Source organism: Varanus komodoensis, unplaced genomic scaffold (assembly GCF_004798865.1).
Source record: "Varanus komodoensis strain SLA01 unplaced genomic scaffold, ASM479886v1 scaffold10, whole genome shotgun sequence".
In the NCBI taxonomy this organism is placed as follows: domain Eukaryota; kingdom Metazoa; phylum Chordata; class Lepidosauria; order Squamata; family Varanidae; genus Varanus; species Varanus komodoensis.
This window is the reverse complement of record NW_025335269.1, coordinates 16,071,951-16,085,311: the sequence shown is the minus strand read 5'-3', so window position 1 is coordinate 16,085,311 and position 13,361 is coordinate 16,071,951. Positions and strand designations below refer to the sequence as shown.

The following is a 13,361-nucleotide window of genomic DNA, read 5'->3' as shown; positions in this document are numbered from 1 at the left end:
GGGCATACAAATTTACTGCATTCCCATGGTTTGGCTCCCTGGACTCTGGTCTGCTTTCTTGTGGCCGTGAGTCTGACTTAACGCTGAGCATTGGCATGGCACCTGTCAGGAATCAAGCCCCATATGAACACTGCACAAACACGACTTACAGCTTTGTTTGTACTGCTTATGCAGAAGAAGGAGGTTGTCAGTTGTGCAGCAAGAACTCTGTGAGTGTTCATAGACTTCCTGTCAGCTCAGCTCACCTCCTGAGCGAGGGCCAAGCACAAAAAGTCTGATGAACAGGAGAAGACCAGATTTTGAAAAGGTCATCAACTCTAGTTTATAACCCTAACCCTAACCAAGTCAATGAATGCTTTTGCAAAACAAACAAGCAAAAAAAGATTTTGGAATTTACTTTTAAAAAATACATAATTGTGAGTGTATATTTGAGCAAAAGAGTAATCAAATGCATATTTCAGTAACCATGAGATCCATTTAATAATAGAGATTTGCATGCTAGCTGTAATATAAATGGAATTGGTCACCTTTCATAAACTCACCACTCAACCATGTAAGGGTATTTTTCTTCAATTGTAAGACTAGGATCAATTTCAATAGCATAATAAATTTCTTTCAGTTGGAGTAACTGAAAAGAGAAAAGTCAGTTATTCTGCATCTTTTGTACTCTATGACAACTGTTTTATTGTGGATTTTATCTTAATAGTGTTTTTAACTAATATTACATTGGTTTTATGGAATATGTTAATTAAGGGTCAAAATAAATAATTTAAATAAATTACATTTGGTCTTTGACCGAGTAATTAAACTAATATATGTTGTGTTCTTCTTGTTATCACATGTAGAAGAGCTGATTCTTGGCTTTTGCCCAGCATCTAAAGAAGGATTTCCTTTCCTGCTGACCAGTGCTAAAGCTTTCAGGTCAAGATTAGCAAACCACACAGAGCAATGTATCATCAGACCAATAGCAGCTGTTCATATGTAACAATGATATGTTGTGTGTTAATTATTGAACCCATTCAGCCCATCTGGGGTTGTTATGTGATGTCAGAACCTGACCATCATAGGTTTCAGCCCATAATTAACTTAATTTGTAATTTGTAACAGTAATAAGTAGTAATTATTTCTTTATTGAGCCCATGACTAATCTTAAGTATATATATTTACATGTCACACAGCAATTCCTGGCTGACTGTAGAATATAGCAGGGATATGAGGTAATTAACAAATCATAATTAACTTATGACAAATTATGACCGAATTTGCTGTCTTTCCATGCAAACCAGATCAGTGTAAAATAAGCTTTTGTGGACTTGTGCTCATTTTATCAGGTGGCATGAAGTGCTGTCCTCTGTTATGTAAACCCATATAGCGCATAGGGAAAAAATGGGACCAAATAGCACTAAAATGGAAAAATATACTTGCAACAATTCACTATAGAAACAACAAATAATAAATTAGAAATACACTGTCAATTTTAAGATTACCTTTTTGCGACAGTCATCTGTTATGAGTTTGCAGTTGTCAATGACATCTAAAAGATGTTCAGAATGTTATTAGAAAATATGGTGTGCAGAACAATGTAAGATTCTAACTTGCCCTTCACCAGGGTTAACAGTTTTAACCTGGTGAAAAAAAAACTTAACACCACTACTCATGGACAAGTTATTTAAAAATAAGGTATTAAAATCCACAAATGGTACACATTTATGAACTAGGAACCAAATTTAAGTGGCTTTTTAAATGAAATCTTCCCCCAAGAATAAGCCCATGAAAGAATGCCTGTTCATACAATAAACATATACAGATGAATCTGGATTATAACAGGGCCTTGTAGAGGTACTCATCTCCTCCCCACCACATGCTTATTGTATCTCTCACATGCTTCCAAACAGGCATTGATATAGGTTTCAGCTTTAGCATTCTTCTTGCCACTGTTCCATCAACCCCAACTTTGTGGAGCATTTGGATAACTGATGTCTAATGGAAGGTTTCTCCCGTATCAGCTGTAGGTCTCTAGCTCCTTTGGAGTTACCACTGACCTCTTGGTTGCCTCTTGGACTAATGCCCTCCTTACCTAGTTACTAAGTTTTGGTGGCCAGCTTTCTCTAGGCAGTGACATGGTTCAGCCATATTCTTTTCATTTCATAATAATGGATGCATTTGTTTTGATAAATTCTTCAACAAACTCAGAAGCCTTCCAGGAGCAAGTGTATTTAATCTGAGATCAGAGGCAATGGACTGCATTCAACTATAGCATGTGACTCTTGGAGCCAGCTGATTGGATCAGAGCTTATTTAGGCATGACACAGAAAAGAAAAGATAATTAAAGCAGCCCATAAGTACCAGTTTGTTTTTGTTCCTTTAACAGTATTTTGCACCTTCACAGTGTGGAGTATCTTGTGTATATCGGCAAAGAATGCCACTTAAATCAATTTCAATTCCAGGTTGTAACACAACAGGGGAATGGGTGAATACTTCTGCTCGGCACTGTACCGCACGGTAGAGTAGTAGTGACAAAAGTGTAACATGTCAAGGATGAAGCAAGTAATATATTGTACAGGAAGCCAAACAATTCTGATTGCTGGTTGGGACTTAGTCAGGAGCAACCTCGTGGGCTTATAAATGATTTCTTCTATCGCTATTCGAATGATCTGCCTAAAGCTTAGATGATTAACAGAACAATTCATATAGAACTACTCAGAACTACTTTTCAGTTCAGTAGGGCTTCATCCAGGAAAGTGAATGTATGATTGCAGCCTATTTCTTGATCAATTAATTTTTTTTCCAAAAAACAAATAGTACTCACTATGACATGTTGGGCATCTTTTGCCATTGTGTGAAAATCTACTTAATGTCATATCGAAGTCCGTAATGATCTGTAAAATGTAGATGAACAAATGAGCACAGCATTAAAGCATTGCTTTAATGTTAAAACACAGCATTAAAATAAATGCCTAGAATTTTAGGGGAAAATTAGCACATTATTTGTTCAATGGCTCTGTTCACATGTAATGCTAGATGTCAGACAATGAGCTTAATGTGAACCTTAAGCTCATGTGCCATCCCCTCTTCCTCTGGCACGGCCATGAAGCCATGTTTGGAAGTTTCTGCTTCCTTTTTTGATTAATCACAGCTTAGTATAATGTTTGAATCTTGACAAACTGAGTTTACTATTTAACTATGAATTACCAAAACAACCCAACTCAATTAAACCTAACCACAATTCAGGGTTCAGATGTAATGCTAAACTATGGTCAGAAACAGAAGTCAAAGCTTGTGAACTCTGCCTTGTTGTTGCACCACAGAAAGAGGAATGGAAGGGCCTGAGGGTTGAACAGGTTCATCCTTACAAATGTAGCCAGTAATACTATACTAATTAAGAAGCTGTAACCAAAAAGGATAAAATTACAGATCTGAGTATGTGAGTTACTAAGAATACTTAAATAAATTCCACCACTCGGGGAACTAGGTAGATGTTTATTTCCTTTCTTACTATTTTCATTTTTACTTGGTATAAAATCTGTATAGACATAGGCCTTTCATTTCTATAAATATGCTCTTCACCTGAAGTTTGGCAGCTCCTCCTTTGATGAGGCCACATATAATTTCTTCCACCCTTGCTGGGTCCTTGATATGGACAGTTTTTTTCTGAAATTCCGGCATCTAGGAAAAAGTAAAACAAGAGATAAATTTTAATTTGACAAAAAAGAAGCACTTCACAAGCTGAACCGGTGAATGCTAGTGTGCTACAAATGCTGGCATGGGAAGTAATGTTGGGCTAAAAAAAGAAAAAGAAAGAAAAAAATTTTTAGTTGCAGACCAAGAGAAAAAGGTAGGGCAAGTGATGGACATATGAATCAGGAGAATGAAACTGTTCACACAAATGAATCTTTTTTCAAGATACATTTGCTTACAAAAGTATTGGCTTTCTAATTTAATTATTATCTGGTGGAGACATGAAGCACTTTGGCATTGAAGTTGTTACCATCACATTCACAGAAACGCACATGCACACACAGGACAGGTTCAGGGATAACGAAACGCCACTTTGAAACCACAGTGGTGTGGCTTGTCATTATGTCTGAACCTAGCAAGCATGGTAAAGTGTAGTAAGGATGGTCTCCATGGAACCACACGGAGAAAAAATGGCCTGTTCTATGGCTTTCATGCTTCATCATGGCTTGTTTTCATGTCTGAACCAGGAAAGAGGCTTCTTCTCTGGTTCTGATGTTTCTTCCATAGAGTTCTGTGCAGTGAGTGGCTGCAAAAGATGCTCCTGATTGCATTCATTGCTATGCAGGAATAGTGCATGTGGGGATGGATTTTTAGCTGTGGATACTAATGAAATACATGCTCCCATTAGAAGCAAAGATGGAGGAGAGCAGAAATTACACTTGGAAACCATGCACCTATCTGAACCCAGTGCAGCATAGTTTAGCATTATGCCTGAATGCAGTCACTTTATACATCTGTGCTACAGTTGTATACCTCAAAGACTTAGCATAGGTTTAAAAGTTGGTCCGAAAACCAATTTACAATCTTATTTTATAAGATACAAAGGACATCAAGTTTCTGCTTTTATTTATTGTGGGCACATATTCACCCTTTTCCTAGTTCTTCTCTTGCATGATGTATGTGCCCTGTGGGATCAATCTATACAGGGCCTGTTAAGGGGCAAATCAGATAAGCAGAATAGGTGGGATAGACTGCCAACAACAAGGACTTGCAGAACTCATTTCTGCAGAAGACTCCCATGCCTTCATGGGAGAGACTGGGAGGAACAAGTAGAGCTCAAAGCACCTCCAAACCAGCAACTGATCTGGAAAAAAGATTTTGCTCAAACTGTGTTATATCAATGGTGTTGAGCCCAATGATTAATTCAGTGTGGACTGAGCAAAGCAGGTGCCTAACTGTCATTTGTGCTGTCACCCTGGTAATCAACATTCCTTTGGGATGAACTACTACTGTATGGCAGCATCTGAAATACTACACTGACATCATGGAAACATCATTTCAGGAAGGATGACAAGTTCTTTGCTTGTCCAGTAATAAATTATTTACTTACTAAGTATACACATAGCTATGATTATACATTCTGAAATGTGTGTCGTTAACTTAGCTATAAAGGTATCTTCAGCGAGATAAAAGGAACAGGAAACCCTAATCTAAAAGCTATTCATCTGGTTGATGAAAAATCTATTTACTTTTTGAAAATCTGAATGATACATGCAATTTGTTGAAGAAAACCCAAACTTGATAAACATACAATACAAATTGTTGAAAGAGATACAATGCCAGAGAGTTATTACCCAAACTTGATGCAAATATACTCCATTTTTCTCTTTTTAGTTTTTTAGGAAAATGAGATTCTTTGTCAGAAAGAACAGAGAACACTAGTATTCCTTTATGGAAATAACCTAGACACCATGTTTCTATGAAGATAGCCAGGCATGATGTAAAAAGAAAAAGACCTGAAAGTGGGAGTGCTGGTCGGGGAGAAGATAATTAAATCCAATTTCTGAATAAATAGCTTAGCTGCTCTCAAAGCTGTAGCATAGAAAGTATTTGATCTTTTGAGTGGGAGATCAGAGTACTAACAAAAGGTTTAGCAGTGATGCAGGAGTGCTCCTTTGCTTGCTTGCTAGTTGCGAAGTCATGTCCGACCCATTGGGACCCCATGGACAACATTCCTCCAGGCCTTCCTATCCTCCACCATCCCCTGGAGTCACCTTTACAGTTGCAGAAGGGGTGTGGCACACAATATCACATCTATTACATCTTGAGCCATTTTTCCTGTAAATTCACCCTGTGGAGAAATTCATGTTTAAAGATAGGCAAGAAAATGTTCATATGCCAGACCTAGACAGATAGCTGACTTTAGAGGCTGCTACTGATAATTTTCTGCCTTTTTTGCCCTCTGTGAAATATGATTTGTCAGCTGTAGCTGAATGGCAGTACCTCTTATGGCAAATCTGTTAGAATCTAGGATTGGTCCTACTGTTTTTGTAGTTTCAGTGTCTCCTCTACTAATAGAAGTACTTGCTAAAGTGTAATCAGATATTGACCTGTGATATAGATCTACAAATACTATCACTAAGTTAATAAAATGTACAAAGTATTAAGCAGGAATGCAAGAGAGAATTAGACTGCCTTATCTTGCCCCATCAATGGATTGATGCATTAACAACCATCCTGAAAATGTCAACTGACATTAGGCTACATCTTGTTGAGCAAAAAATGTGCTTCATGTATACTGGATGTCACAACATTTTTCCAGAACAGGGCTTGGTTAGGTTGGCTAACTGTTAGCTAGCTGAATTACTTTGTTAACCCATACATTCTGGCAATCCTCCAAGAGCTGCATACTGATAATGCAAGGGTTGAGATGTTAATGAGACTTTGCACTTTCAAACAGGGGATCTTTAGATTCCACCTATGCTCCAACAAATATTAGGCTTGCCTTTACTCATGCGTATGCATAACTATTTACACTAACAGTAGGATGAATCATCAGTTGGAATTAAGAATCACCAGTTGGAATTAGGAGAAATATCAACAACCTCAGCTATGCAGATGATACCACTCTAATGGCAGAAAGTGAAGAGGAACTAAAGAGCCTCTTGAAACTCAACATTAAGAAAACTAAGATCATGGCATCCGGTCCTCTCACTTCCTGGCAAATAGATGGAGAAGAAATGGAGGTAGTGACAGATTTTATTTTCCTGGGCTCCAAGATCACCGCAGATGGGGACTGCAGCCAAGAAATTAAAAGACGCTTGCTCCTGGGCAGGAAAGCCATGGCAAATCTAGACAGCATACTAAAAAGCTGAGACATCACCCTGCCAACAAAAGTGCATATAGTCAAGGCTATGGTTTTCCCAGTTGCAATGTATGGCTGTGAAAGCTGGACCATAAGGAAGGCTGAGAGCCAAAGGATTGAGGCCTTTGAATTGTGGTGCTGGAGGAGACTCCTGCGAGTCCCTTGGACCACAAGCCGATCAAACCGGTCAGTCCTAGAGGAGATCAACCCTGACTGCTCTTTAGAAGGCCAGATACTGAAGAGAAAACTCAAATACTCTGGCCACCTAATGAGAAGGAAGGACTCCCTGGAGAAGAGCCTAATGTTGGGAACAATAGATGGCAAAAGAAAAAGGGGCTACATGGAGTCACTGAAGCAGTTGGTATGAGCTTAAGTGGACTCCAGGGGATGGTGGAAGACAGGAAGGCCTGAAGGAATGTTGTCCATGGGGTCGCAATGGGTCATACACGACTAACAACTAACAACAACAAGGTACATCTTCTTACACATAGCTAATTTATATGTGCATAAATTCAACTGCATTTCTTACAACTTGTATATTCAAATTTTATGTAATAAAAATATGTTTTCATTTTATTTTCCTCCTTCCCTCCCCTCTGCTTTTCTTTATAGACATTCTTTTTTTCTTCTTTTCATTTTTACAATTTTCTGAACCTCACCAAATAATATTAATTAAAAACAAACAGATAAAGTAATATGTCCAAAGATGAGGCAAGGTGGTTGTTGGATATAGTGAAAGAGGAAGTCAGGCTATATGGCAAATAGTATCTGTTGAGAGATTGTTCACCACCACTATTTGCACTGCTCTTTCCTGAATAAGAATTGCTAGGTTTAAACAGAAAAAAGTTTTAAAATAAGCAATGTGATATAAACATGAAAGGCTTGAAAGAGATTATCACCATATTTTTTCCCAATACCTAACGTTTACACCCATTTAATAAAAGGACTGCTGCCTTAAGCTACAGCCAGTGTGAGTATGCCTCCAGATCCTATCACCTTATTCACCCAAAAACAGGGATAAGGAACCTCTGAATTCCTTTTCAGAGAGTGTTTCAGGAGCTGCATTCCAGTGGTAGGTGGGATGGAAGGCAAAAGAGGCAGGATCACAAATATCAGTACTTTTTAACCTAATGCTGTTACTGCCAGTAACTTTAACTTAGGAAAAATTCTACCTTTTAGAATTGGGAAAAACACTGCAGAAATCCAAGAATCACCAAACAATAAATGGTTGGGGGAGAGAGTTCTGACTACCCCTGAAGGGTTAACCAGGGCACGTAGGAGGTCAGATTTGGTCCCCAGGCCTGAGGTTCTGCACCCTTGTCCTGAATGGACCCAATCCAACATGTCAAAACAACAGTTAACATTCTGATATTCAGTATATTATAAAATATCAAGAAACCAAGGTAGAACAGTATTTAAGATTAGATATCCTGAAACATGTAAAATGATCATTCAGAGAAAACTAATGTTTACATCAGGATTGTAGCCTACCAAATGTTTTGGCCTACAACTCCCATCATCCCTAGACAACAGAATAAAGGAGTTGTAGGCCAAAACATCTAAAAGGCCACAAGTTGCAGATTCCTGATTTAGATTAACTGAACTTATTTAATAAGAAAATCCATATTTTATGAAGCCACCAAGAGATTATTTAATTAATTTGTATAAAAGCTGTCTGTTATGCTCTCTCTCTGAAGCCATCTGTCAAGGTACAAATTACTATTACTATTACTATTATTATTGTTATTATTATAGCATTTCTATGCCGCCCCTTGCCGAAGCCTCGGGGCGGCTTACAACACAATAAAATACATTGAAATACAATAGAACATAATAAATTACCATTAAATACAAAAATACAAAAAATACACTGAGTTACAAACATAATAATATAAAATTAAAATTATCAGTATAAAATAAGTAAATAAACAATATAGGAGGAGAAAAGAGAAGGAAGAAGAAGTTGCCCTGGTCAGATCATATGTTTTAACAATTAAAATGATGTTTAAATAAAAAGGTCTTTACCTGGCGCCGAAAAACCAGTAACGACGGTGCCAGGCGGACCTCTTTGGGGAGTGAATTCCATAGGTTGGGCGCCACCGCAGAGAAAGCCCTCCTCCGAGTACTTACTCTCCTAATTTCTTTCATGGAGGGTTCCCAGAGAAGGGACTCTCCCGCAGATCTCAAAGGGCGGTCGGGCATATATGGACGTAAGCGCTCGTTCAGGTAGCCAGGGCCCAAGCCGTTTAGGGCTTTATAGGTCATAATCAACACCTTGAATTGGGCCCGGGCTTCAATGGGAAGCCAGTGAAGCTGACGGAGGACTGGAGTCATGTGAGCATAACGCCCCGTCAGCAACCTGGCAGCTCTATTTTGCACCAATTGAAGTGTTTGGACCGTCTTCAGGGGAAGCCCCACGTAAAGCACATTACAGAAGTCTAGGCGGGAAGTCACCAGCGCATGTGTCACCATCGCCAGGCTGTCGTACTCCAGGTAGGGACGCAGCTGATTAATCAGCCGAAGCTGAAGGAAGGCGTTCCTCGCTACCGCTGTCACCTGAGCTTCCAAAGAAAGCTCCGGGTCGAGGAGTACTCCTAAGCTGCGGACTTTATCCCTAAGAGGGAGTGTTGCACCATTCAGGACCAGGTCAAATCCACCCTCTCCGAAGCCCGATCTGCCAACCAACAGGACCTCCGTCTTGTCTGGGTTGAGTTTCAGTTTATTGGCCCTCATCCATTCCACTACCTCGGCCAAGCACTGGTTCAGCACAGCCACCGCCTCACCTGCATTAGTGGAAAACGAGAGGTAGAGCTGGGTATCATCAGCGTATTGATGATTCCGCAGCCCACACCTCCTGATGACCTCTCCCAGCGGTTTCATATAGATGTTAAATAGCAGAGGGGATAGAATGGAGCCCTGTGGTACTCCATGGCATAGCTGCCATGACGCAGAGATATGGTCCCCCAGCACTACCTTCTGGAATCGACCGTTGAGATAGGAGCGGAACCACTGCAAAGCAGTGCCTCCAACCCCCAATCCCGCTAGCCTATCCAGAAGGATACCATGGTCGATGGTATCGAAAGCCGCCGAGAGGTCCAGAAGAACCAACACGGATGCACTCCCCCTGTCCTTCTCCCTGCACAAGTCATCGTACAGGGCGACCAAGGCAGATTCAGTACTGTACCCGGGTCTGAAGCCGGACTGAAAAGGATCCAGATAATCAGTTTCATCCAAGAGTGCTTGGAGTTGTCCCGCCACCACTCGCTCCAACACCTTGCCCAGAAACGGGATGTTGGCCACAGGTCTATAGTTAGTGGCCATCTCTGGATCCAGTGACGCTTTCTTCAGGACCGGTCGTATTATCGCCTCCTTTAAAGGGGCAGGCACTCGACCCTCCCTCAGAGAAGCGTTAACCACTTCCAAGATCCAGGTCCCAATCCTGTGCTTGGAGTTATTTATTAACCAAGATGGGCAAGGATCCAATAGGCAAGTGGTGGGACGTACTAAGCTAATTTTGCAAAAGGAATCTATGTATTTTTAAAGTAGGTTCAGATTACAATTAAACACTCTATCAAACACAACCAATGTAGTCCCATTTCAACTTCATAATTCAACTCTTCTTTGAGAACAATTATTGGGGGTGGGGTTCAACTAGTTAGGGGAGTAAAAAGCAAAGGATCCTGGTAAGGATGTAACACCATACAAATCCACAGGTTTGTTAGACCCGGCTACTGGCAGAATGAACCAAGTAGGAACAATTGGACAACATACACCAGCATGCTTCTGCAACCCCAGTAAGACAAAATTCTGAATAAGTCTGGCTGATTGTTAGATCCAAAGTGGACTACTGTTCATCTCCAGTTAAAGAAAGTAGTAGCAGACCATGAAAGACCTGTAAGTCAGCACAAGCTTTTTGGACCATAGATACGGGTCAGCACTTAAGTTTAGCTCAAAAATACCTATCAGCAAGGCAAATATTCATATTTGGCTTCTGATATGAGATCTTACATGCTGAAGGAACAGATTTAAATGTTCGAACAGCACACAAAGACTGACAGAGGAACCAGATGTTTCAAGCCGAAACATTTTGTGTTAAAATTGTATATACTAAGAAATGTATTTTGATGAATGTTAGCTGCAAGTATAATATTAAATAAGCTTATCCAAGGGTAAAAGCTTGACAACTACCATTATACAGTTCACTGATTTGGAAACACCTTGAAAAGACTCCTAGGAAAGGACAAACAACAGAGCAGTATATTTATAAACAGACAGCCATGTAAGCCTACACTACTGGTATATATAACATTCTCACTTGCTTTGCCAAATCCATAAACTGTTTATTAATGCTTGTTACAGTGTAGAACTGCTCACAACCCCTCTGAAGAATGAACTAATTTAACTTGCATTCTACATGGAATTTTATTTCTACTTCTGGTAGAACTACATATCAGAAAAGAGTTTACCTAATACTAGTTCTTTCTTTATGAAAGATATAAGTAAGAATACCCTGAAATACAAATTATAGTAAAACTTGGAAAAATGTGAAAGGCCTGATTGTGCATGGTAAGTGCCTCTTTTATTTATTTATTTTCAACATTTGCAGTGAACTCTAGTAATTCTGGGCTGTATTTGCATTGCAGAGTGGGAACCAGCAGCATTGTCCATGCTAATCTTGCTCTAATTTATCTCAATGCTTCATTACAGGAAAGATGCAACCAAGAAGCAAAGGGCACTTTAGGGCAGAAGGGCTGCAGGCCCACTGGGCTCTAAGGATCGGGAGAGCTCTTTCTCTAGGCCCTCAGCTGCCAATCTCAGAATCATTTTGTACCTGCTGGTAGCTGAAAGCAAGCCGTTCTTCCATTCTTTCTAACAGTAACTGTGATGGGGCCAAAAACTTTTGATCAATTATTTCCTACAGGATGCTCAGTTGTATTGTAACAACTCCAGCCAGGGATAGGGTTGAGTTGTAAGACTCAACTCAATAGGGCATACTTCTAAATATAAATTTATAGGATCAGAAAACATGTCTCAAAAGCCCTCAGATCTTATATACAAGTTTATAACTAGAGGAAATATGGGGAAGCATCTTACATCTCAACCTGTTTACACTAACATGACTGTAAAAGAATTTATGTAAAAAGATAAAATATTTTGCAATGATGATAATATTCAGTTAAAGATTTTGAAAAATAGCACCTCCATCCAAGGTTTGATAAACTAAGCATAGTGCCATTTAAAATAATAGTTTAAAATCACTGAGCCTCAGTACTAATTTATTTATTTATTTAAAACATTTCTATGCTGCCCCATCGCAATAAAGCCTTGGGGCGGCTCACAAAACATCAATAAATAAACCATACAATAAAACCCCAATACAATAAAACCCCAGTGCCATAAAACCTCAATAAAATCTCAGTGCATTCTTGGCTAAAAATTTAAAAAAACAAACAAACCTAGTTAAATAAATATATTAACAATTAAAATAAGTTTTAAATAAAAAGGTCTTAGCCTGGCACCGAAAAACAAATGATGGCGGCGCCAGGCGGACCTCTCTGGGGAGCGCACTCCATAAATGGGGCGCCACCGCAGAGAAAGCCCTCCTCCGGGTACTCACCCTCCTGATGTCATTCACAGATGGTTCCCGGAGAAGGGCATCTGCTGCTGACCTCAAGGGGCGGGAGGGCATATATGAGAGCAAGCATTCCTTTAAGTATCCAGGTCCCAAGCCGTTTAGGGCTTTATAGGTCATAACCAACACCTTGAATCGGGCCCGGACTTCAATCGGGAGCCAGTGGAGCTGACGGAGAACTGGGGTTATATGAGAACAACGCCCAGTCCCCGGCAGCAACCCGGCAGCTCTATTCTGCACCAATTGAAGTATCTGGACCATCTTCAAGGGTAGCCCCACATAGAGCGCGTTACAGAAATCTAATCGGGAAGTTACCAGCACGTGTATCACGCATGTTTGTCTCATATATCCCCCTTTGAACCAGGACACACAAGTAAGTTAAAACAAAGAAAGTAGTATGGGGAAGTTCCAGTAGGGAACAGGCATAAAGTTACAGAATTTAAATTCTAAACAGTAATCATTCAAAGGGTTCAATCCTATTGTTTGTTCTTTCAGTCAGAATACCCTATTCCTCAGTTTGAAAGCTTACAACAAACCTATGTTGGAAAGGTGACATAATGAAAAAAATCTTCATCTTCCTAGTTTTTTCTCGACATTTTTTCCAGTTTTTGCCCATCTAGAGAAGGTAATTTAAAGGGGGAGGGAAGGAGGTTGGCAGAGGCCCAAGACAGATCATAGTGGAATATCCCCTTTTCCCCCTCCCCAAGGTTGAGTTCCTGACTTTGGAGGCAAGCCAGTGCTGTTCTTTTGACATCTGCTGCAAGGGGGAGGGGGGCTGGATCTCTGACCCCCCCTTCCAAGGTCATGGGCTGTCTCTGACCTCAGAGGGAAAACTGAACAATCCTATGTTCCTTCACAGGCTGTCCAAGGGTCATAGGACTGCTTCTGAGCTTGTCAAAAAAAATC

The 13,361-nt window shown here is 40.0% G+C and overlaps 1 protein-coding gene across 4 annotated transcripts in view; it reads right to left on the bottom strand.

The window, feature by feature from the left end:
• Positions 1-13,361, bottom strand: part of NT5C3A (5'-nucleotidase, cytosolic IIIA) — a 36,968-nt gene that overhangs the window by 5,892 nt on the left and 17,715 nt on the right. For all 4 annotated transcript variants that reach the window (XM_044454691.1, XM_044454709.1, XM_044454715.1 and 1 more), the window contains 4 exons: positions 3,568-3,666; positions 2,810-2,879; positions 1,488-1,534; positions 543-628 (listed from right to left, as the gene is read on the bottom strand). In XM_044454691.1, coding sequence (XP_044310626.1) covers positions 543-628; positions 1,488-1,534; positions 2,810-2,879; positions 3,568-3,666 — 302 coding nt within the window. The remainder of the gene's footprint in view (positions 1-542; positions 629-1,487; positions 1,535-2,809; positions 2,880-3,567; positions 3,667-13,361) is intronic.